The sequence below is a fragment of the Microcaecilia unicolor genome, chromosome 8 (genome assembly GCF_901765095.1).
Source record: "Microcaecilia unicolor chromosome 8, aMicUni1.1, whole genome shotgun sequence".
Taxonomy (NCBI): Eukaryota; Metazoa; Chordata; class Amphibia; order Gymnophiona; family Siphonopidae; genus Microcaecilia; species Microcaecilia unicolor.
This window is the reverse complement of record NC_044038.1, coordinates 206,081,439-206,107,130: the sequence shown is the minus strand read 5'-3', so window position 1 is coordinate 206,107,130 and position 25,692 is coordinate 206,081,439. Positions and strand designations below refer to the sequence as shown.

Here is a 25,692-nt window from a genome sequence, read left to right as displayed (position 1 = left end):
TGGCACACGTGTGTTCTCAAATACCACACATATGAATACTGACACTTAGAGGTGGATGTTGCCTAGCTGCCTCTGTTGATGTTTTAGACCATGGTTCCCAAACCTGGTCCTGGGGGCACCCCAGCCAGTCAGGTTTTCAGGATATTCACAGTGAATATTCATGAGACAGATTTGCATGCAGTGGAGACAATGCATGCAAATCTCTCTCTTGAATATTCATTGTGGACATCCTGAAAATCTGATTGGCTGGGGTGCCTTCAGGACCAGGTTTGGGAACCTCTGTTTTAGACATTGACAATTACAAAATGAGGGCTTCCAGCACACATAGTTGGCACAAACATGTCCATTTCTACATGTATTTTAGAAAAGGTTCTATGTCAGAAGATATTTTTCTAAAAAGCTGTTGTAATTTGACACACCCCGAGCTGGACATACTCGATTCTGATTTCTACATCCTTTCTAAAATCTGCCTCAAAATGTTTAGACACAGATCTCAAGTACAGACTGAAAACCAAATTTGCTTGCAATCCTGAATGATTGAAAATGAAATAATAAAGTTAAGTAAAAGGTAATAAGCTGCTGTTACAGCATATAACAAGTACAAGGAATAAAACCCAGGGAAGAAAAAGAAACCTTATAAGAACTCTGTTGTGAATCAAACCATCACTTGCTGCAGTGATGTTTACAATTGTATGATTTCTGAGCTGCACATCGCCAGTAAAAGCCGACTATGCAAAATATCGAGGGGCTACTTTCCTCTAGCAGTGGTTATTTCACGGCTGCTGCTGGAACACAGGTATGGAAACCTCCCCTACTACATGATTTCCTAGCAGATCTTAATGGTATCTCAGGAGGGAATCTCATTCGCCATGCAGGATAAGAACTGCCGTGGCACTGATCATCTGATTTGAACACTCAATCCTCAGGCAGCACTAGAGAAAGCTGCCGAGCAGGGAGGATGCATTTGCTGGGCTAGACACTGTGCTCAGACAGAGAGCAGCATGTGAGTTTCAGGCAGCACTGTTATAGCTGTGGGAAGGACGAGAAGCAGGAGGTGTCTGCCTAGCAAAGCTGCATTCGTTTTAGGACTAACATTTGTTGCAACTCAGCCCTGGTGATAAGAAGGGAAGAAAGGGATGAAATAACAGTGCAGAGATGATGGCATTCAGGAGACACTTTCGGACTTCATCTTAGACAATTTTCCACTGGATCTGGATATCCTGAATTTCATGGGCATTACCATTGGATAATCTTGTTTCAATGAAAAGAGACAATGGATCCTTAATTTATTGGGAAGCATTCAAAGTTCCTGCAGGACCCAAGAAGCATTTTCTAATGGCCAGGAAGTACAAAATTTACAGCTAGTTTTATTTATTTAATTTTAAGTACATGTTCTTTGGAGGAGCCTGTGAGGTTACAGCAAACCAGGGGCACACTAAGAATCTGCACACAGACCTACACCTGTGGACACTACAGGGAGGCACCATGGTGCAAAATGTAATTCTAGTGTTTTTCCGCAGGCGACTGAGCCAAAGACCTGCTGTCGAGGAGCTGGAAAGAAGAAATATTCTTAAACGTGAGTTTCTGGTGTAATAAATATATTTCACCTGCAATAATATGAATTGTATTTGCTGTCATGTTGTGTCTTGCAAACGAGGGACTGTAAATCCCAGGAATGCTTGTCTAATCGCCTTTCCTCTCTCCTATGTAAATGACAGCCAAATACTACCAGAGCACAGCCTTCCTAAGATCACATTCAGATCTCACCCTGGGCTTCATGATCATGAGTGAAATTTTATCGCAGGCATGTGCTGTGAGCAGAAAAAAAAATCAGTGGATTAAAATGATTTTGTTTTCTACAACTAAGTACCCTTAACACTATTTGAAACTTGTTGATGCTATATGTGAATGTGATAACAGCTTTTAGAACCACAATGCAGGGAGATTTCAGTACATATGCACGAGACCAGCCAGAAAGGTGATGTTTCAATACCGATGGACCTCATCAATGAAATACTTCAACTTCTCTTGTCTTTGTAGGTTGTGAAACATTTCAAAAGGCCAAAAAAAAAAATTAAGAATGTGTATTTTTGAGGCCTGGTTTTATGGAATTTGGCTCTCATTTTTTATAGTGAGTTGTAAGCCTCAAAGTAATACAGGAATGCCAAGCTTATGGTTACACAGGTTAAAAGGTCGTTTTAATTGGGCAGAATATCCATATCATTTGATTACACACCTTACAAAACCTAGTAAAAAGTATACCAAAGAGATTAGATAGACAATGCAAAAAAATAAATTGCAACTATAGTTCAATGAGCCTGATTTTAAATAGGGCCTCTATGTGGATGTTCACAGTTTGCTAGGCATTTTACACAGAGTTTGATGAATTCAGTGCTTTTTGAAAAATACTTATAGGAATCATGAATTCTTGGCACATCCAATGGCTACAGTTTGGCTAGAAACACATAAAAAGAAAAGCAGAATCTCTTGGTATCTGCAAATGTACATGGTGACTCTTACATATATGGGTGTTGATTTTGCTACTTACAAGCATATTAATTCTTTGCTTTGGTCTTTATTGAGGAAGATATGAGGGCAATATCCCTCTAAAGAAAACAAAAAGGAGAAAACCTGACTTAAATAGCTTGTCAAAGATAAAACAGAGAGCAGGGGTGAACCCCTTCGTCTTTCTGACATAAGAAGGCAATACTTCCAAAGTTTGAAGAAAAAGTATTCTCTTGTCATCAATCCAATGTGGTTAGAAACCATACCACATGCACCAAGAGGCTTGCCACCCCCCCCCCCTCCCCACTCCCTGCTCTTTTTTGACAAGGGAATTAAGTGTGCACCAGAAATGGCATTCAATAGTGCTGATTCAGAGGAACTAAAACAAATCTCACTCAACCTGGAAGAGGTAATAGATAAACTGATCAAGTAAAGAGCAGCAAATCACCTAGACCAGATGGTGTACACCCCAGAATACTGAAAGAACTCAAAAATGAAATTGCAAATCTAGTATCAGTAACCTATCATTAAGATCATCTATGGTACTTAGAGGGTGGCCAGTACAACACCAGTTTTTAAAATCGGTTCAGAGATAATCTGGGAAACTGCAGAACAGTGAGCCTGATGTAAATGTAACGCAAAATGATTGAAACTAATACAAAATAAACTTTTTTAAAAATCTAATTTTCTGTGCAAGCCCGAAAGCTATTGAAACAGTATACAATCAGGTACTATTAACTTATAGACAGGCGTGAATAAATACGTCAATAAAGGTGAGCCGGTTGATGCAGTGTATCTAGATTTTCAGAAAGCTTTTGACAAAGTTCCTCAAGAGAAACTCCTGAGAAAATTAAGGAGTCATGGGATAAGAGGCAATGTCCTTCTGTGGATTAAGAATTGGTTATTGGACATAAAAAGAGGGTATGGTTAATGGCCATTTTTCTCAATGGAGGAGGGTGAATAGTGAAGTGCCACAGGGATCTGTACTGGGACTGGTGCCATTTAACATATTTATAAATAATGAGTGAAGTGATTAAATTTGCAGATGACATGAAACTGTTCAAATTTGTCAAAACGCATGTGAACTGTGAAAACATTGCAGGAATACCTTAGGAAACTGGAAGACAGGGCATCCAAATGGCACATGAAATATAATGTAGACAAATGCAATGTGATGCACATTGGGAAGAATAATCCAAATCTTAATTATCTGATGCTAGGGTTCACCTTAGGAGTCAGCACTCAAGAAAAAGCCCTAGATGTTTTTGTAGACAATATGCTGAAACCTTCTGCCCAGTGTGTGGTGGCAGCAGGAAAAAGCAAACAGGATGCTAGGAATTATTAGGAGAGGGATGCAAAATAAGACCAAAAAAATTATAATGCCTCTGTTTCACTACATGGTGCAACCTCACCTTGAGTGTTTTCAATTCTGGTCACTGTATCTCAAAAAAGATATAGCAGAATTAGAAAAGGTTCAAAGAAGAGCAATCAAAATGATAAGAGGGGATGGAACTGCTATCATATGAGGAAAGCCTAACGAGGTTAGGGCTCTTTAACTTGAAAAAGAGATGGCTGAGGGGGGATATGATTGAGGTCTACAAAATCCTGAGTGGTGTAGAACGGGTAAAAGTGAATCGATTTTTCATTCTTTCAAAAAGTACAAAGACCAGGAGACACTCAATGAAATTGTATGGAAATACTTTTAAAACAAATAGGAGGAAATATTTTTTCACTCAAAGAATAGTTAAGCTCTGGAACTCGTTGCTGTGTGGTAACAGTGGTTAGCATATCTGGGTTTAAAAAAGGTTTGGACAAGTTCCTGGAGGAAAAGTCCATAGTCTGTTATCGATATGGAAATGGGGGAAGCCAGTGCTTGCCCTAAGATTGATAGCATGGAATGGTGCTACTAATTGGGTTTCTGTCAGGTGCTTGTGACCTGGATTGGCCACTGCTAGAAGAGGATACTGGGCTAGATGGACCATTGGTCTGATCCAGTATGGCTATTCTTATGGCTTAACAGGACAAAATCCATATGGATTTAGCCAAGAGAAGGCTTGCCTCAATAAACTGCTATATTGTTTTTTAAAAAATCTGAATACATATGTTGACAAACGTGAGCCACTTGGTATAGAGAGGCCATCAAATTTGCAGATGACACCAAATAATTCATAGTTCTTAAATTGCACATGGATTCCAGGAAATTGCAGAAGGACTTTGTGAGACTGGGAATTCAGATGAAATTCAATGTGGACATGTGCAAAATGATGCACATTGAGAAGAATAACCAAAATTATAGCTACACAATGCTAGGTTTCACATTAGGAGGTGCCATGTCAGAAAAGGATCTAATCATCACCATGGACAATATATTGAAATCAAGAACAAATACATAAAATGCAGCGGCCAAAAAAAAGCAAACAAAATATTGGGAATTATTAGGGAAAGAATAGAAAATAACCTCACTTTGAGTTCTGTGTGCAGTTCTGGTTACCATATCTCAAAGATATGACAGAATTAGAAAATGTACAGAAAAGGGCAACCAAAATAATACATGGGATGGAACAAGTCGCCTACAAGGAAAGGCTCTTCAACTGAGTGAAGAGATGGCTGTGGTGGGGGCGGGTGAGATATGATAGAGGTCCATGAAATCCTGAATGGAGTGGAACTGAAATACAAACCGATCCTTTACTCTTTCAAAATAAATGTGTAGACTAGGGGACTTTCCATGAAGTTAATGCGTAGCAGAGCTTTGGACTCTTTGTCAGAGGATGTGGTAAAAGAAGCTGAGGTTGGAAAATTTGCTTAAATAAGTTCCTGGAGAAACAGTTAAGACAATTTTATTAAGGTAGACCTAGGGAAAGCTACCTCTTATAGTTGGGCATAAGTCGCACAGAATCTTGCTACTTTTTAGGATTCTGCCAGGTACTTCTTATATGGATTTGTCAGTGTTGCAAACAGGTTTCTGTAATTGATGACCTTTGGTCTGACCCAGTATGGCAATTCTTAGGTTCTTAATATTTGTGAGATTTGTTTCTCTCACAAAAGTGACTTTAACTTACTTTGGTCATTCTGAAAACCAGATCCATTTTGTTCCTCAGGAATATGAATTTGAGACTTTGGATTTAAGGGGACCAATTTTTGATAGCCGATGTTGTTGGCAACATATGCAGGCATTTTCAGTCTGTACATATTGCAGTTAGTTTTTAAAGAGAAACCACTCAAAGTTTGGTTCAGTTAAACCAGGGGTTCCCTAACCTGGTCCTGGAGGCACCCCAGTCAGTCAGGTTTTCAAGATATCCACAATGAATATTCATGAGAGATTTGCATGCAGTAGACACAGTACAAGCAAATCTCTTATGAATAGTCATTACATAGTGACATAGTAAATGATGGCAGATAAAGACCTGTACGGTCCATCTAGTCTGCCCAACTAGATAAACTCATTACATATGGTGATACTTCATATGTACACGTGGTCATGATTTGTCCTTGCCATTTTCAGGGCATAGACTGTAGAAGTCTGCCCAGCACTGTCCTTGTTCTAAAATTTCTGAAGTTAACGTCAAAGCCCCTGAAAAGCTCCACTCCAGCCCATCCAAATCTATTCAGCCATGATCAGGGCACAGACCGTAGACGTCTGCTCAGCACTGGCCTTGTTCTCCAAATTCTGAAGCAGAATTTGTCCAGCCACGATCAGAGCACAGACCGTAGAAATTTGCCCTACACTGGCTTTGCTTCCTAGTTATGAGTGTTGCTTCCTAATCTCCGCTAAGCTTCTTTGAATCCATTCCTTCTAAACAGGATTGCTTTGTGTTTATTCCACGCATTTTTGAATTCCCTTACTGCTTTCATTTCCACCACTTCCCGCGGGAGGGCATTCCAGGTATCTACCACCCTTTCTGACATTATTCCTGAGTCGGCCCCTCTGCAACCTTAATTCATGTCCTCTAGTTCTAGCATCTTCCCGTCTCTGGAAAAGGTTTGTTTGCGCATTAATATCTTTCAAATATTTGAATGTCTATATCATATCACCCCTGTTTCTCCTTTCCTCCAGGGTACACATGTTCAGGTCATTGTGGATATCGTGAAAAGCTGACTGGCTGGGGTGTCTCCAGGACCAGGTTTGGGAATCACGGAGTTAAACTGTCCTGCTCTATATATTATGCTGAGTGGGTGCTTTTTTGGAATTGAGTTCTTTGGAAGAGAAATGACATTTCAAGTCGCCCCTCCCCTCCGGTCCTGATTTCTCTTTGCAGAGATAGAACACATTTTTCATAAATATTTTCAGAACTGCTCAGTGACCCAGTTTCAGTAGATAGACTTTAGGTCTTTCCTGACTTTTTGATCCCTTTCTCTGAAATATCTTGATGCCTTGTAGTTCTGATTTCACATGAAGGTAGGAGAACTAAAATCCACAATACAAGTTAAAAATGTGGGGTACAAATGTAATAAATAAATAAAAACATAGAACTGGTCAAATGCTCCTCTCCAAATGCCAGGTCACTTGTTTTCTCTGTACTATTTAGCCAATTAGTCATTCTAAAAAAAAAAAAAAAAGTACTACAGAGTTACTACACCACATAGCAAATAAATGCTTGAAAACCAATTTGACAAATTACACCAAACAAGTGGCTGAGAAAATAAAGGCAAAGAGTTGGCTTTCATGAAATACAAAAGGATTCAAGAAGAGGAACACAAAAGAATATTAGATGAAACTGATAGAAGGCGAAATATGTTTGGTGACAAAGAAGCTGGAAACTACAGGCCAGTAAGGCTCACTTCAGTTATTGAAAAAGGTAATGGAAGCATTGCTGAAGAAAAGGATAGTAAATTTCCCGGAATCCAATGGGTTACAAGATCCTAGGCAACATGGTTTTTACCAAAGGTAAATCATGCCAAACAAATCTGATTGAATCTTTGACTGGGCGACCAGAGAATTGGATCAAGGATGTGCGCTAGATATAATCTACCTGTAGTAAACGAGCTTTTGAAATCACACTGGTCTCCACTCAGCACCTCCTGATAATCTCTTGGGGGCAGTGTCGCCAAATGGGTTAGTTTTGTGCATACCATGACAATAATGAACATCAATCCTAAGCCAGGGTGTGGGGAATATGATCTCAACCTCTCAAATTTACTGTAGTACCTGCATCATGTTAAATTCCTTCTGGAGTTCATAAAATGTAACATGTATAGGCAATCAATCAAGGTATGCTTGAAAATTCCTTTTAATCAAGCCAATGGCACCCAAAAAATGGGAAATATTTCTGTATCTCTGCATGGTAAATCCAGTACCTCAACTATGTTTACATACAAAAGGTCTTGTCTGCTAGCCTTGCAATCCCATTTATAGCACACTGAAACTGGTGTGACAGATCAGGTGGGATTAGAAAAATCATTCTGAATAAAGACAAAAAAATATATGCAACTTCTGCTCAGCAAAGACCTGGGTTTCCAGCTAATTTAGACAGTGCTGTGTAACTACAATGATAATTTTGGACGTTGTTAGGTCAAAACATCAGGAGAGCTAAGTGGTTCCTACCTTTACATTATGGTAGGACGAACATGATCCCAATGTGTCAATTATTTTATTGAGGGCCACCAGTCAACTTGAAGACTTAGCATCGGCTCGTGGTTTCATATTGGGATTTTGAATTTGGCCTGGGGGTTTGATATAATTACATTTTGCAAGCTGTTATGGCTGTTGGCTAGGATAGGTTTAGATTATTATTTTCATTGTTAAACTGTAATTTATATTTATTGATATTGAATTATGTTTATTTTGATTCGTAATTTGGTATTGAATGCACTGGTTTGATTGCTACCCTCGTCAAGCAATCATTTTGACTAGAGAAGCAAGGTGTAAAATAAAACAAAAAACAGATCATGAAATAAGACAGTCATTACACACCTGTTCTTATCATAGTGAGGATAGACTAGAAAGACCCATTGCTCCCAAACACCAAGACTAATCATGAGGTTATTAATCTGGCAGCCTTAAAATAGAAATGCTGTCATTTCACTGCACAGCGTGACAGGGAAAGCAACAGTACTGAATAGGAAAAAAAAAACCCATCAGTCCTTCCTTCCACCTTCCCTCTTGGCATTTTTGCATTTACTTTGTATGAATTTTCGACAGGGAACAACAAAGGGCAACTCTGGGTATTCTATGTACAAAACCTCTCTTTGCACTTAGCAGAAATGGAACTTTTATTCTTTCTTTTAAAATGTCGGGTGGAAGCCGAAATTTCCTGGAATTATATTTCACACAGCAAACCTGCTAATGACAGTCTGTTGCTTAGAAGCGCCAGGGACTGTGCTGTTACAACTTCAAATGTCAAGGATAACAATGTACTAATGGATTTGCATGAGAGAGACATGATGTTTCTATCTAATCAAGAGGCCTCTTCTCCAGTCCTCACTACTATGGGCATTCTCTTGAAAAACCTTCCTTTCCGATAGCATGCCTGCTAAACTGTGTGGCTGTGTTAATGGCTGGGTTTCTCTCACACCCAGTCACAAAATCTCACAAAGCTCTCAAACAAACGTGCTCTTACTGATGCATCACAATGTAAATAAAACAGATGAGAATCTGGGCTTGTCTGGTTATTTTCTTCCTTGCAAGCTGTCTTGTCCCTTTACCTCTCATTAATAAGAAATCATTCCCACCTTGTAGAGTTCCTCAGTTTTCTCCTATAGCTCTTTTCCTGTATGCAGGCCAAGTAACCTAATGGCCTGCTGTGTCCAAAACTACTTCCAGCCATCACACTTTGTCTGTCTTGCTGGTATTGAGAAAATCTTCAATTGTCTAGCTGCATTCTGCAGTGCCCCTGACGTTAGGCGGTCCAGAGACCAGTAGGATCAAAAAGAACCTGGCTTTATTTCATTACTGGACAATGGTTTTTTTTCAAACTTTTCTCGTGCTAAATGGAAAACAATCAGCATCTGTAAAGGCTGAGTTTATCACTGATTTATACTTTTGCTCAGTCATGCATACCCTGGGAAGAGAGGCTGTAAATGCATAGAAAACTTGAAGGTGGTCAATCTGATTGACTAAGGCTCATTGAACTGCTTATGCTGGTTCTACTCAAGACAAGGCACAATAACCATATGGAACTCCAGAATGCCCTCAGTGAGACCTCCTTCACATTATCTTTTATTACAGCACAAGAGACTCACATTTTAAAGTGAGATGATGATATTTTTGTCTCGCTCACATATACAGTAATTTTCAAACAGCCAGAGCTTCCAGGCTGCAGTTTTAATGCGAGATGCAAATGCAAGAAATGCACTGTTTAATTGTCTGCACCTTCCAAAATGTACAAAAAATAACTAACAGTTTATATAGCTAAATGCCCCTGATCAGTATCATCAGGTAAAAATTTAGTTATGTGCTGTATAAAAATCAAACCTTCTTAAAACTGCCTCTAAACACTCAACATTTTAGGGTATTGCACAATCCAGGAAGAACTACCAGCAGCAGGCGAAAGGGATTTGTTGAGTATATTACAGCTGGGGATCCCTTCATCTTTAAATACCCTTTTGTCAAGGTCTCCTCTTCAGCCAAGCACAGATCACTGAGCTCATTCCCAATTTAGCAACAGACAGCACCAGGAATAGAAAATCCATGACTTTCTATCCCACGGCACATTGTGCATTCTGCTCAGTGATCTTCTACTCTGTCTATTTTTAGCCCTTGTGCGTAGGCCTTTTCAAGACTAGAATGTTAATAAACCTACAGTATAATGCAAACCAAGGAGGAACCAATCTCAGGGAATAAAAAAACAGCCTTGACTTAAAGAAAGGCTGTAAAGCACATAGCTTTGGAGCAATAAAAGCAATGCCAGGCCAGAAAGAGCATTCATCAGATCAGTCAGGGAGAAATGAATCCTGAAAAAAACATCCAATAAACACCTGTTTCAATTTTACAGAATGTAAATTAGTTATGCTAAACATAATTCTATTATAGCCATTTGTAACTGCTGCTAACCAGTTTAGAGTAGGCTTTAGTGAACATCTAATAACCTTTTTTAACAAGCCAATTATACTGCTCGTGTGCTATGTCACTTTTCAAGTTTAAGTTTATTATTTAACACAAATCAGTACAAAAGAAATGTCTCGGCGGCTTACGAAAATATAATCAAATCTGAAGAGGCAGGGAAAACAAAGACAACCACGTATAAGGACAGGATAAAAATAAAATTACACACATCGGTGAAATCACATTCAGGTAAGTAGTACAGCACTGATTTCCAGGGAAACACAAGGGTACAGCGCTGTGTATGTGCATTGTATGATCAGCCTGGGTCCACTGATGGAAAAGCTTGAGAAAAGTAAAATGTCCTGAGGGTGCCCTTAAATTTCTGAAAGGACGGCTCAACTTTGGTCAGTGGAAGCTTATTCCAAAGCTTAGGACCAACAACACTGAAGCAAGTGTTTCTGATGTGGTCCAGCCACAAATGACTGTGGGACGGTACAAATAAAAGTCCCTGATTAGATAAATGAAGAGATCTTGACGGTGTATAGGAAATTAAGAGATTTGATAAAGGGTAGGATAAACTTGAATGAAAAACTTGATGGTTAGATACTTAAAGGGGACACAATCAGGGTGTTTTATCAGTTAAAACTTAAAACCAGAAGCCTAAGTATACTTCATGCAGCACTAATGTAATTCTAGAAGCATTTGCTGCAGCAGTGTCTAATTCATCTAACAAATGCATGATTTCAAGCCGATTCACCTAGCAGAATTTAACAACTCCAGCAAAAGAGACCACTGTACCATGCTATGTTAATACAGATTGCCCAGGGAAAATGTACTGAAAAATGGTTCTGTTACAATAATGTTGTTGCATTCAGCATTTGGGTTTGGTTGCAAGGCAAGTGCATGCTATTTTGTGAAAATACTCTATGCATTATTTATCCTCATTCCGAAGCTGGGCTGACAGAGAAGCTATCACCGTCGTGGGTACTTTTGCGCTCTCACTGTGACACCCGGCAGATGAAATAATGAAGGCATGCTTGTGAAAGGCCAGCAAACCCACAATGCACAGCTTTCCTTTATGCCTCCTAAATCCAGTCCCGGTGAGGAGAGTCATCTTGTTGCTTGTTTTCTCCACAGAAAGAAACGATCAGACGGAGCAGGAGGAGAGGAGGGAGATAAAGCAACGATTGACGAGAAAGGTAAAAATATACCTCTTTTCTGTCACGTCACAAGGGTTCATAGAAACTGATCTTTCCAAACATGCTCAGTCATGACCCAAGCTTGCCCTGTGCCAAAATGATGTAACCCTGGCATAAAATTAAAACCATTTTAAAACAGCAGTAAAAATGGGATGCTTTTCCCAATCTTGAAGTTGTCTTGGCATTCTGCTCCGTATCCTTAATATCCCAAGTTATGTAACCGCACTGGAAGTTTAGCTCATGACATGATCTACCTGTAAGAGAGCAACCAAAGAGAAGGTCCCAAAGTACACAGCAACAGGTAGCACAAAAGAAGCACAAAAGGGCCTCAAGAACTGAAGCAATGGTACCATCTTTAATCATAAAGACCCGACACGGGCCGTGTTTCGGCACTCAGCCACGCGGCCTTAGAGGTCTGACAAAAAATAAAAACATGACATATATATAAAATCTTTATACATATAAGTGACATATATATTTAAATCATAGAAAGTGTGTTAAAACATATCCCAATTACAGACACATTTTTTGTTAGAAAAGCCTTATGTAAACAATCTCTTAAGTGTAATAATTGTATATGTAGAGCTATTGTGCCAACAAAGAGTTGCGAACAGAGTAAAAAAAAACCATGCATATCACTACCAAGCGTGTAATTAAAAAAATAAAAATAAAGTATTAGAGTCAGAATTAAATCTATATATGTGTGGATAATTGTTTCTTATATGCAATAGCCCATGCATCCAAAGTGATGATAGATTGGTAAGGTGTTGAAACCTGATTTTATCACGTTTTCACTTTCTCTTCTATTGGGCTGATATAAATGCATCAAAATAATAAAACGGAAATCTAAGGCGGCTAGGGCTTTTCAGCTTGGAGAAGAGAGGGCTGAGGGGAGACATGATAGAGGTATATAAAATAATGAGTGGAGTTGTCGCGTTCTCAAGGCCCTTGGAATGCTGTCAGGTCCTCGAGGCAGCACTGGGGATCGTGAGCCCATGGGCCCCTGCCGAGGAGCGGCAGAGGCCGGCAAGACCATCTTGGAACTGGACGTCCGGAAGGACCGGACTGGAACTCAGAACTGGAAGTAGGCCACTGGAACTGGCAGAACAGGAACCGCTTCACCTGTGCTTAGCCACCTTTCCACTAGAGTTGAGCTCCAGCATGCGGGCGGCCAACAGGACTTGCTGGCCAAGGCCGGACTGGAGATCCAGAGGACCTACCGAGGATCAAGGAAACACGAGGAACCTGGACTAGGAACTAAACTCAGATGGAGTGCTGCTGCACAGCCACTAGCAAGAACCAGAAGGCAGACCAAGGAGACAAGACATAGGAACAAAGACTAGGGCAACATGCCAGCAAGGCAGACTGGGGATCAGGGAATACCCAGCAGGTAAACCCACTAGCTAGGAAGCAGCAGGAAACAGGGACCACGCCTGGCAATAAACACTAGCTAGACAGAGAGACAGGATTCAGGATATACACATAGGAAATACAAGCAGGGTAAGCACACAGACTAGGCAAGGCAGGATTCAGGATATACACTCAGAAAATACAAGCAGGGTTCAAGATAGGCAACAGAGCGAACAGAGTAAACCAGGAAGACAGGCCAAGGGTCTTGGGCCGGCAGCAGAGCAAACAGAGAACAAACACAGACAGAGGCTTCACCCCCAAACACAGAGTAAGCCAGGAACAGAGGCTTCACCCCAAACACAGAGCAAGCCAGGAACAGAGGCTTCACCCCAAACACAGAGTAAGCCAGGAGCAGAGGCTTCACCCCAAACACAGAGTAAGCCAGGAACAGAGACAGGGAAACCCCCCACGGCAAGACAACAGTCACAGACACAGAAAGAAGCTGGACTGGAACCCAGAGAGAGGCTAAGCAGTAGTGCAGCAGACACCTACTAACCTGACCTGGCCTAAGAGCAACACACTTCATGCAAAGGCACTGACTGCAAGCACCGCACTTCCTTATGAAGGCTCTCACTGATCAGTCACCACCAGCAGGACAGAAGCAGGAAGTTCCCTGCCTCCAAACAGAGGCTTGACACACAGAGGAAGAGAGCCCACGGGAAGGACAAGCAGGAGCCATCTTGGATACTGGCATAGAGGAGGCGGCAGCCATCTGGGAAGAGGCATAGCCCACACAGGTGAGGTCCAGTAAGGCAATCAGCACACAGAGCCAGAGAGAAACTAAGACAGACACAGACACAGAGACAAGCAGAAGCCAGCACAGCCACTGACTCCCAGAAACAGGGTAAGTATGAGGGTGGTCACAGCCACAGACGTGACAGTACCCCCTCCTCAAGACCCCCCTCTCGGTCTCCCCGAGGAATTCAGGTGTCCAGGGGTAACTATGGTGAAACCTCCTGATGGGTCTCAAAACCCAGCCATGGATCACTGGACTGGAAGCAACAAAGAAGTCCAGCACTGGCAGGCAGGAGCGGTGCTTGTAAACAGGAGGCTCCTTCGACTCACTGCTGGACCAACTCAGGAACTTGGATGCAGCAAGAGGAACTGGACCCGTAACCTCCGCTCTCAGGACAAATCACTCCTATCCGTACCCTTCTCCACCACCGCTAACTCCAGACTCCGCCCCTTCTGCCTTGCATCACCTTATGCCTGGAACAGACTTCCCGAACCCATACGCCATGCGCCCTCCCTGCCCACCTTCAAGTCCTTACTCAAAGCCCATCTCTTCTCCCTTGCTTTTGGCGCCTAATCACCTTCCCCATTCATGATACCTACACTGACTACATAGTTTTACTACCTTTAGATTGTAAGCTCTCTTGAGTAGGGACTGTCCTTCCCCTTGTTTAAAATTGTACAGCGCTGCGTAACCCTAGCAGCGCTATAGAAATGCTAAGTAGTAGTAGTAGTAGTAGTAGTAGTAGTAGTAAAGTTCAAGAGGAATCCTTCTCTGAGGGAACCCAGACGGAAGTCAGGAAGCAAACCGGGACTGGGACCCAGACTAGAGCCAAGAAGCAGACTGGGACTGGGACCCGGGCTGGCGTCAGGAGCTTGACTGGAACTGGAACTTGGAACGGACTCAGCATCTTGGCTGGCACTGGATCTTGGAACGGACTCAGCATTTTGGCTGGAACTGGAACTCGGAGCAGGCTCAGCATCTTGGCTGGAACTGGAACTTGGAAGAGATTCAGCTGCAGGGCTGGATGCACCCCTCTGGCTGGACTGGGATGTCTCTCTAGCGTTAGCTTCAGGAGTTGTCCGCCGAACAGGGTCCAAGAGGAAACGGCCATGGTATCCCCAGAGCATGCTAGCAGGGTACAATGCAAAAAATGGGTTTCTCCAGACCCCAAGCCGTTGAACATGCCTTCTCTCAGCTATAGCTTCGAGGTGATTCTCCTGGGCAGGATCAGAACAAAGTCTATTAAGGCCCTCCTGGAACATCAGCTCCTCATCAAGGACAGTATCTGAAGCAAAACTTATGGGCTGGACGCCCACACTGGAGTCCGGAACAGTCCCTGGATTGAGACCTGGACTGGAATCAGGACTTGAGCCGGGGCTGGGACCCGGACTGGCATCAAAATCTAAAGTAGAACTGGACCTCTGAACAGGAGTTAAACCGGGACTGGGACCCAGACTGGAATCAGAGTCTTGACTGGCAGCGCCCCTCAAACTGGACTCAGGAGCTTGGCTGGGAGCACCCCGCAAACTGGACTTTAACTGGGGCTTGACAGAAAACACCCTTTGGACAGGGATCTGAGGCTCGATCTGAAGTGTCACTCGAACTGGCCTTAGGAGCTTGATTGGAGGTGCCCACTGGACTGGAAGCGGAGGTGCAGTTTGAAGCACCATTCGGACTGGAGTCGGAGGCTGGGTTAGAAGCCCCCCTCGAACTGGACTCAGTGGCTTGACCGGACAGGTCACTTGGGCAAGAACCGGAGGCTCGACCTGGAGTGCCACTTGCATAGGCCTCAGAGACTCTGTCAGAAGCACCCCTCGGACTGGACTCAGGGGTTTCAAAGGACATGCCACTTGAGCGAGGGCTCGAGGCTCAGCCCGAAGCGCCACTTGAGCAGGAATCAGAGGCTCAATCGAAGGCTTCTCTCGGACTGGACTCGGAGACTTAAGTGGAATCGTTACTTGGACTGGAATCAGAGGCTTGGTCCGACGTCTCACTCGGCCTGACCTCCGAGACTGCTGATGAGCCCTGAGCGGAGAAATCCCACAGCGCCTTCTTTCAGCCTTAGCCTCAGGAGCTGGACTGGAACTGGAACTCTGACCCGGAGCTGGACTGGGACCAATCCTCCACCTCCTTGCAGCATGGGCCTCAGGAGTATTCCGCAGAGCTGGATCCAAGAGAAGTTGGAAGCGGTAAAGGAAGAGCTTGGTAGAGGGATCCATAGCAGAAACTGGGTCTTCAAAAAACCCTCGCCCAGAAACACGCTCTCTCTCCGCTGCTGCCTCAGGAGTATCTTTCAGGGTTGGATCAGACAAAAGTTGTACCCGGTAATCCCGGAGGGTCATTAACGAATACAAAGAAAAAATCAGGTCGGAACTGGGAACTGAACTGGAATCAGGAGCTACACCGGGATCCGGACTGGCATAGGAATCAAAGTCAACATCAGAAACTGTACCCAGATTGTCCCTAGGGAACGAAGTCATGGGCAGGAAGCCCACCTGGACCGATGATCTCGCCGGACTTATGGCCTTTGCATTCTGTCGCGTTCTCGAGGCCCTTGGAATGCTGTCAGGTCCTCGAGGCAGCACTGGGGATCGTGAGCCCATGGGCCCCTGCCGAGGAGCGGCAGAGGCCGGCAAGACCATCTTGGAACTGGGCGTCCGGAAGGACCGGACTGGAACTCGGAACTGGAAGTAGGCCACTGGAACCGGCAGAACAGGAACCGCTTCACCTGTGCTTAGCCACCTTTCCGCTGGAGTTGAGCTCCAGCGTGCGGGCGGCCAACAGGACTTGCTGGCCAAGGCCGGACTGGAGATCCAGAGGACCCACCGAGGATCAAGGAAACACGAGGAACCTGGACTAGGAACTAACTCAGACGGAGTGCTGCTGCACAGCCACTAGCAAGAACCAGAAGGCAGACCAAGGAGTCAAGACATAGGAACAAAGACTAGGGCAACATGCCAGCAAGGCAGACTGGGGATCAGGGAATACCCAGCGGGTAAACCCACTAGCTAGGAAGCAGCAGGAAACAGGGACCACGCCCTGGCAATAAACACTAGCTAGACAGAGAGACAGGATTCAGGATATACACACAGGAAATACAAGCAGGGTAAGCACACAGACTAGGCAAGGCAGGATTCAGGATATACACTCAGAAAATACAAGCAGGGTTCAAGATAGGCAACAGAGCGAACAGAGTAAACCAGGAAGACAGGCCAAGGGTCTTGGGCCGGCAGCAGAGCAAACAGAGAACAAACACGGACAGAGGCTTCACCCCCAAACACAGAGTAAGCCAGGAACAGAGGCTTCACCCCAAACACAGAGCAAGCCAGGAACAGAGGCTTCACCCCAAACACAGAGTAAGCCAGGAGCAGAGGCTTCACCCCAAACACAGAGTAAGCCAGGAACAGAGACAGGGAAACCCCCCACGGCAAGACAACAGACACAGACACAGAAAGAAGCTGGGCTGGAACCCAGAGAGAGGCTAAGCAGTAGTGCAGCAGACACCTACTAACCTGACCTGGCCTAAGAGCAACACACTTCATGCAAAGGCACTGACTGCAAGCACCGCACTTCCTTATGAAGGCTCTCACTGATCAGTCACCACCAGCAGGACAGAAGCAGGAAGTTCCCTGCCTCCAAACAGAGGCTTGACACACAGAGGAAGAAAGCCCACAGGAAGGACAAGCAGGAGCCATCTTGGATACTGGCATAGAGGAGGCGGCAGCCATCTTGGAAGAGGCATAGCCCACACAGGTGAGGTCCAGTAAGGCAATCAGCACACAGAGCCAGAGAGAAACTAAGACAGTGTCGCGTGCCCGAGGACCTTGGCACACTGTCAGGCTTCTTCCCCGGGAGCACTGGTTTCGTGAGTCCTTGGACCACTACCGTGGAGCGGCAGTGGCAGGCAAGATCACCTACAAGGTAGAGATGAGACAAGACTGGACTGGAACCCCGGACTGGAGTTCTACACAGGAATACTCAGAACTGGAACGCACCGGACGGGTGCGCACTGGAGTGGGGCCCGCTGGACTGGACACACTGGAGTGGCCTCACAGGACTGGAACATACAGGAGTGAAACCCGCTGGACTGGAACCCACTGGACCTAGGCTTCACCTACACTTGACTGCCTTCCCCCTCGGGTTGAGCCCTCAGGTTCTGGCAGCCGGTAGGACTTACAGGAACTGCAGGAATGAAGGTCCAGGAGTGCCCCCTGGCCCCTAGGCGATGGCAAGGCAGACAGACAGGGAATGTCCGGGTTCTGGCAGTAGGCAGGTTCAAAGCAATGGTCACAGAAGGGCTGGAAACCCACAGAGCAATAACACAGAAGGGCTGGAAACCCGCAAAGCAATAAATACAGAAGGGCAGAAAACCCACAGAGCAATAAACACAGAAGGGCTGGAAACCCACAAAGCAATAAACACAGAAGGGCAGAAAACCCACAGAGCAAATAACACAGAAGGGTAGGAAGCCCACAGAGCAATAAACACAGAAGGGCTGGAAACCCGCAAAGCAATAAATACAGAAGGGCAGAAAACCCACAGAGCAATAAACACAGAAGGGCTGGAACCCCACAGAGCAATAAACACAGAAGGGCTGGAACCCCACAGAGCAATAAACACAGAAGGGCTGGAAACCCACAAAGCAATAAACACAGAAGGGCTGGAAACCCACAAAGCAATAAATACAGAAGGGCAGAAAACCCACAGAGCAATAAACACAGAAGGGCTGGAAACCCACAAAGCAAATAACACAGAAGGGTAGGAAGCCCACAGAACAATAAACACAGAAGGGCTGAAAACCCACAGAGCACAAGACAAGGAAAGCAAACAGTGCTAACAGCACACTAACCTCGGGACCTAAGGCACTGCCGAGGAAATGGCAATGCAAAAGCCAGGACTGTAGTCTCCAAGTCACTAATAAAGCTCATCAACACCAGAGCCACAGCTGCAGCAATCACCTTGCAACCAAACAGAGGCTTGACACACAAAGCAGTCATCCCATAGGAAGGAACAGCGGGAGCCATCTTGGATACTGGCAAGGAGGAGGAAGCGGCAGCCATCTTGGAAGAGGCAAAGCCCACACAGGTGAGATTCAGTAGGGCAATCAGCACACAGAGCCAGAGAGAAACTAAGACAGAGACAGACACAGAGACAAGCAGAAGCCAGCACAGCCACTGACTCCCAGAAACAGGGTAAGTATGAGGGTGGTCACGGCCACAGACGTGACAGTACCCCCTCCTCAAGACCCCCCTCTCGGTCTCCCTGAGGAGGTCAGGTGTCCAGGGGTAACTGTGGTGAAACCTTCTGATCGGTGTCAACCCCCAGACATGGATCACTGGACTGGAAGTCACAAAGAAGTTCAAAACTGGCAGACAGGAACGGAACTTGTCAACAGGAGGCTCCTTCCAATCCCCGCTGGGCCAACTCAGGAACTTGAATGCATCAAGAGGAACCATGTTCAAAAGGAACCCTTCTCTGAGGGAACCCAGACTGAACTCAGGAAGCAAACCGGGACTGGGACCCGGACTAGAGTCAAGAAGCAAACCGGGACTGGAACCCAGGCGTGCGTCAGGAGCTTGACTGGAACTGGAACTCAGAGCAGGCTCAGCATCTTGGCTGGAAGTGGAACTAGGAACGGACTCAGCATCTTGGCTGGAACTGGAGCTCGGAGCAGGGTCAGCATCTTGGCTGGAACTGGAACTTGGAACAGAAGTTGAACCGGGACTGGAACCCGGACTGGAATCAGAAGCTTGACTGGCAGGGCCCCTCAAACTGGACTCAGGAGCTTGGCTGGGAGCGCCCCGCAAACTGGACTTTAACTGAGGCTTGGCAGAACACACCCTTTGGACAGGGATCGGAGGCTCGAGCGGAAGCGCCACTCGAACTGGCCTTCGGAGCTTGATTGGAGGTACCCTCCAGACTGGAAGCGGAGGTGCCACCTGAACCACCCTGTGGACTGGCATCGGAGGCTTGGTTAGAAGCCCCCCTCGAACTGGACTCAGTGGCTTGACTGGACGGGTCACTTGAAGAAGAACCGGAGACTTGACCCGAAGCGCCACTTGCACAGGAATCTGAGGCTCCATCAAAGGCTTCCCTCGGACTGGACTCGGAGACTTCAAAGGGCGTGCCACTTGAACGAGGACTGGAGGCTTGACCTGGAGCGCCACTTGCATAGGAATCTGAGGCTCCATCGAAAGCCTCCCTCGGACTGGACTCGGAGACTTCAAAGGGCGTGCCACTTGAACGAGGACTGGAGGCTCGACCTGGAGCGCCACTTGCATAGGAATCTGAGGCTCCATCAAACGCCTTCCTCGGACTGGCCTCGGAGACTTAAGCTTCCTCGTTACTTGGACTGCAATTGGAGGTTCAGTATGAAGCATCCCCTGGACTGGACTCAGTGACTTAGGAGGCAGCGCTACTTGAACTGGGGTCAGGGGCTTGGTAGGAAGTACCCCTCGGACCGGCTTAGGAGCTTGGCTGGACTTGACATCCCGAACAGGAGCTGAACTGCGAGGGGCACCCCGATTGTTCTGTACCACCCGCTGGGAAGCCCCGAGCGTGGGCCTTCCACAGCGTATTCGTTCAGCCTCCGCTTCTGGAGTATCCCGCAGGGCTAGCTCCTCGAGAAGTCTGTAGCGGTATTCATAAAGCTGAGTCAAAGGATCAATATCCGAAACTGGGCTATGGCGGACCCTACACCTCTGGAGACGCTTTCGCTCAGCTGCCGCTTCCAAAGTATCTCTCAGGGTTGGATCAGACAAAAGTTTCTTCCGGTAGTCGCGGAGGGTCAAAAAACGATTCACAGAAAAAATTGGGTTGATATAGGGATCGGACCACAAATTAAGGACTACCTCCGGATGGTTCGTGAGGAACTCGGACATGGACGGTAGTCCCCGCTGGGCGGATGATCTTGCCGGACTCATGGCTTTTGCATTCTGTTGCGTGCCCGAGGACCTTGGCACACTGTCAGGCTTCTTCCCCGGGAGCACTGGTTTCGTGAGTCCTTGGACCACTACCGTGGAGCGGCAGTGGCAGGCAAGATCACCTACAAGGTAGAGTTGAGACAAGACTGGACTGGAACCCCGGACTGGAGTTCTACACAGGAATACTCAGAACTGGAACGCTCCGGACGGGTGCGCACTGGAGTGGGGCCCGCTGGACTGGACACACTGGAGTGGCCTCACAGGACTGGAACATACAGGAGTGAAACCCGCTGGACTGGAACCCACTGGTCCTAGGCTTCACCTACACTTGACTGCCTTCCCCCTCGGGTTGAGCCCTCAGGTTCTGGCAGCCGGTAGGACTTACAGGAACCGCAGGAATGAAGGTCCAGGAGTGCCCCCTGGCCCCTAGGCGATGGCAAGGCAGACAGGCAGGGAATGTCCGGGTTCTGGCAGTAGGCAGGTTCAAAGCAATGGTCACAGAAGGGCTGGAAACCCACAGAGCAATAACACAGAAGGGCTGGAAACTCGCAAAGCAATAAATACAGAAGGGCAGAAAACCCACAGAGCAATAAACACAGAAGGGCTGGAAACCCACAAAGCAATAAACACAGAAGGGCAGAAAACCCACAGAGCAAATAACACAGAAGGGTAGGAAGCCCACAGAGCAATAAACACAGAAGGGCTGGAAACCCGCAAAGCAATAAATACAGAAGGGCAGAAAACCCACAGAGCAATAAACACAGAAGGGCTGGAACCCCACAGAGCAATAAACACAGAAGGGCTGGAACCCCACAGAGCAATAAACACAGAAGGGCTGGAAACCCACAAAGCAATAAACACAGAAGGGCAGAAAACCCACAGAGCAAATAACACAGAAGGGCAGAAAACCCACAGAGCAATAAACACAGAAGGGCTGGAACCCCACAGAGCAATAAACACAGAAGGGCTGGAAACCCACAAAGCAAATAACACAGAAGGGTAGGAAGCCCACAGAACAATAAACACAGAAGGGCTGAAAACCCACAGAGCACAAGACAAGGAAAGCAAACAGTGCTAACAGCACACTAACCTCGGGACCTAAGGCACTGCCGAGGAAATGGCAATGCAAAAGCCAGGACTGTAGTCTCCAAGTCACTAATAAAGCTCATCAACACCAGAGCCACAGCTGCAGCAATCACCTTGCAACCAAACAGAGGCTTGACACACAAAGCAGTCATCCCATAGGAAGGAACAGCGGGAGCCATCTTGGATACTGGCAAGGAGGAGGAAGCGGCAGCCATCTTGGAAGAGGCAAAGCCCACACAGGTGAGATTCAGTAGGGCAATCAGCACACACAGCCAGAGAGAAACTAAGACAGAGACAGACACAGAGACAAGCAGAAGCCAGCACAGCCACTGACTCCCAGAAACAGGGTAAGTATGAGGGTGGTCACGGCCACAGACGTGACAGACAGAGACAGACACAGAGACAAGCAGAAGCCACAGGGTAGGTATGAGGGTGGTCACGGACACAGACGTGACAGGAGTAGAACAGGTGGATGTGAAACGTCTGTTCATGCTTTCCAAAAATACTAGGACTAGGGGGCATGCGATGAAACTACAGTGTAGTAAATTTAAAACAAATCGGAGGAAATATTTCTTCACCCAAAGGCATAATTAAACTCTGGAATTCGTTGCCGGAGAACGTGGTGAAGGCGGTTAGCTTGGCAGAGTTTGAAAAGGGGTTAGGTGGTTTCCTAAAGGACAAGTCCATAAACCGCTACTAAAAACTCTGTAAGCCACATTGAGCCTGCAAACAGGTGGGAAAACGTGGGATACAAATGCAATAAATAAAAAATCTAATAATACATTTGCAAGGATAAGCTAGAAGAAATGAAGCATCCAAAGCCTTAGCATCAGCCCTTTTGTCCAATAAGCACCTCCCTCCTGTCTTGAGTAGTTTTGGTCACATCTGAGTATAACCACACTCTCTGCCCACAAAAAGGTTGCTGGAAATTCTTAAATAACATTCTCATGATTCCATTTAGATCTTGCTCAAAAACAAAGGAAATAAGTAAAGTCACTCTAGTTGATACCTCTGAAATTGAATCTTCCAATACAGAGGATAAATCTTTCAAATCCTGACTAGGATTTACTAGTATCCCCTCACTCAATTTTTTTATTAGGCAAATAATACATTTTATTTACCAGTGGAATAGAATTAGAGGAAAATTTAAGATTTTCAACAAGGAATTTTTAAAATAAATCCAATGGGCGTGGGGGGGGGGGGGGGTGTCACCTAACGGCCTTGGAAAATTCAATATTCTAAGATTCAAACACCTATTGAAGTTTTCTAGTCGTTCAAATTTCCTATGAACAATTATATTGACCTTTACTAAATTAGATACATTTCCTTTAAACGCTGTAAGTTCAGCTTGAATGAACTGTTTAATCTGAACAGCGTCCTTCTTAAGGTTATCAATGGACTGAGACAAACCTTCCACAGTAGCAGTCTTCTGAACAGACTGTGATGACACCGAAGCAGTCAGTTTCTCAATGGCCTGAAAGAAAGTGCCCAGAGTAAACACCTCGGGGGAGGGGAAAGAGATACCACACACTCCCCAGAAGAAACAACTCCCATTGCCGTACCTAGGGTCGCGGCTCCCACACAGCAGGTCTTAACTCCAGTGCCTTCCATATAAGAAGGACCTGCACTCACATCCCTTGCGGCAGCTGGGCATGGTGGGGCCTGAGTAGCAGGGGGAGAGAGTGAAACATCCTGCCCCAGGAGCTCCACGACTCCTCCTGAAGGGATTCCAGCAGGGCCTCCTCCCTGTAAAGGTTGTGGATGTCAGATGGAATACTGCTCCAAAGACTGCTGAAATGGTGAGGAAGCTCCAGCCAGTGGGGAGCAAGGCCTTAACTTTCCCCTTCCTTTTCATGTGAGGCATTCTGACTGAAAGCCAGAAACATGTAACAATCCGAGCAGCGCAGAATCAAGCGAAGAGAAGCCGACCTGAAAACACCATCTTGGCCACTCCCCCCCCCCAAATGCTCTTTATAAAATACTAGTAAAACATGCCCGTTTCTGGCGCAAATGAAATGGGTGCTAGCAAGGTTTTCCTCCCGAACCCCCCTCCCCCGCTCACCCCTTCGGCGTTGTGAAGGCAGTGACTGCCATTGTTGCGGACCTCGTCAACGCACGCCAACACCACCTTCAATGTGCTGAGTCGTTGGTTGTGAAGCCACTGACGCCATAGCTCCGCCCTCAATGTCATCAAGTTTGACGTGAGGGCGGGGCCCCAACACAGTGATTTCGGTGGCTTCACCACCACGAACCCTTCAAACCAGAAGGAAGTGCCCGGAGGAACTGACAGTGACGTCAGTGTCCTCAGAACGTTGAGGGTGAGTTTTATTATATAGGATTACCGATTGTATTTTTTGTGCTAGATCCAGTTCAATCCTAACAGAAAAAATAATGAATCAACAATTCATGAATTCCTAAATAACTCTATTTAACCTGGACTACATATATAGGAAGAAACTCATGTAGTGACTACGCCTTTTGCTGTTCCTGGCTCATCAAAAATTCTTCCAGATAAACAGGATCCAAAAACAATTTAATCCTTGCTTTTAAACACTTCCCAGTATACTTCATGAAAAAACCCCAAAGCTAAAGCCACCTTATTTCTACTCATAATTTAGCTTCATGTAAAGGGTTAAAGCTACGGATGATGCACAGCACTACTTGTGGAATCAGTGTGTAAGAATATGTAAAAAGTACAGTTTCATGAAACATGTTACAATGGTGCAACATTGTGCAAACTCTTCCAGAAAAGTTTAATGCAAAATCCTTGTACAAAATTGTTGTCCTGGAGATGTGTTTTAATGATTGTGTATGTGATTTTAGTAGTCCGCCAAGAACGTAGGATTGTGCAGGAATAGAAATTTGGATGGATAAATGAATTTTAACAGCTGCTGTGACACAGAGAAAGGAATGTGAACTCAATGGGTTTAATTGTAAGATGACTGTGTTCATGTGAAATATATTTGTGTATATTTTTCATTCACATCCCTGAAAAATAACCTCCAAATAGATGAAATATCTATGATTTCTTCACTATTCTGTCAACAGAAAATTTAATATCCTCCTTATTTGGGTTTAAACTGAATCACTTATGATTCTGTATGTTTATTTGATATACTGCTAAAAATTTATATATCCAAATGACTTACAATTAAAAGACAGAGACAATAATTATTGTATAACAGGGCTAGAAAAGTGCAGAAAAGGGATTCACTGATCTTCTAAGTCTCTACAACTCCCAATGCCTGACTGTTTCCCCCTAAGTCAACTCATGCATGATTCATTTTTGTAAATAATTTATCTTTGCAGTTAAACCAGAGGCCTACAGTTGATGAACTGAGGGACAGAAAAATCCTGATTCGATTCAGCGATTATGTTGAAGTGGCGAAAGCCCAGGACTACGACCGGCGAGCAGACAAGCCATGGACACGGTTATCAGCAGCAGACAAGGTAATGGGAAAACAATACAGCTCCCTAAAACAAACACAAACAAAAAACAAACAAAAAAAAACCAGCGGATCCCATTGATTCTTTCAGTCTGGCATCTAGAGAACTCACTGTAATAGTCTAAACAAATTAAGTGTATGAAGATCACTAAGGCCAGTTTTTAGAATGAACCCACTGATCGCCAGGTCAGTGGCTTAGATTATGATACCTTTTTTTTTATTTATGCAAGGTATGATAGATCCAAAACTGTTGAGCTTCTAAGGTCACACTGGTTCCCCAATCTCTACTGAAGTCATCAAGAAACAATTTGTTGGTAGACTTCTTGGGTTTTACAGTCTGACACAATGTGCTAACAGAATTAGAGGATATGGTATCTCCTTAGTAACTGATCTTGCAATAACATTA

The 25,692-nt window shown here is 45.1% G+C and overlaps 1 protein-coding gene across 1 annotated transcript in view; it reads left to right on the top strand.

Moving 5' to 3' along the window:
• The window catches only part of PHACTR3 (phosphatase and actin regulator 3), a 212,192-nt gene that overhangs the window by 185,385 nt on the left and 1,115 nt on the right, over positions 1-25,692 (top strand). Inside the window, 3 exon segments of the mRNA XM_030212372.1 lie at positions 1,521-1,576; positions 11,624-11,685; positions 25,150-25,290. Coding sequence (XP_030068232.1) covers positions 1,521-1,576; positions 11,624-11,685; positions 25,150-25,290 — 259 coding nt within the window.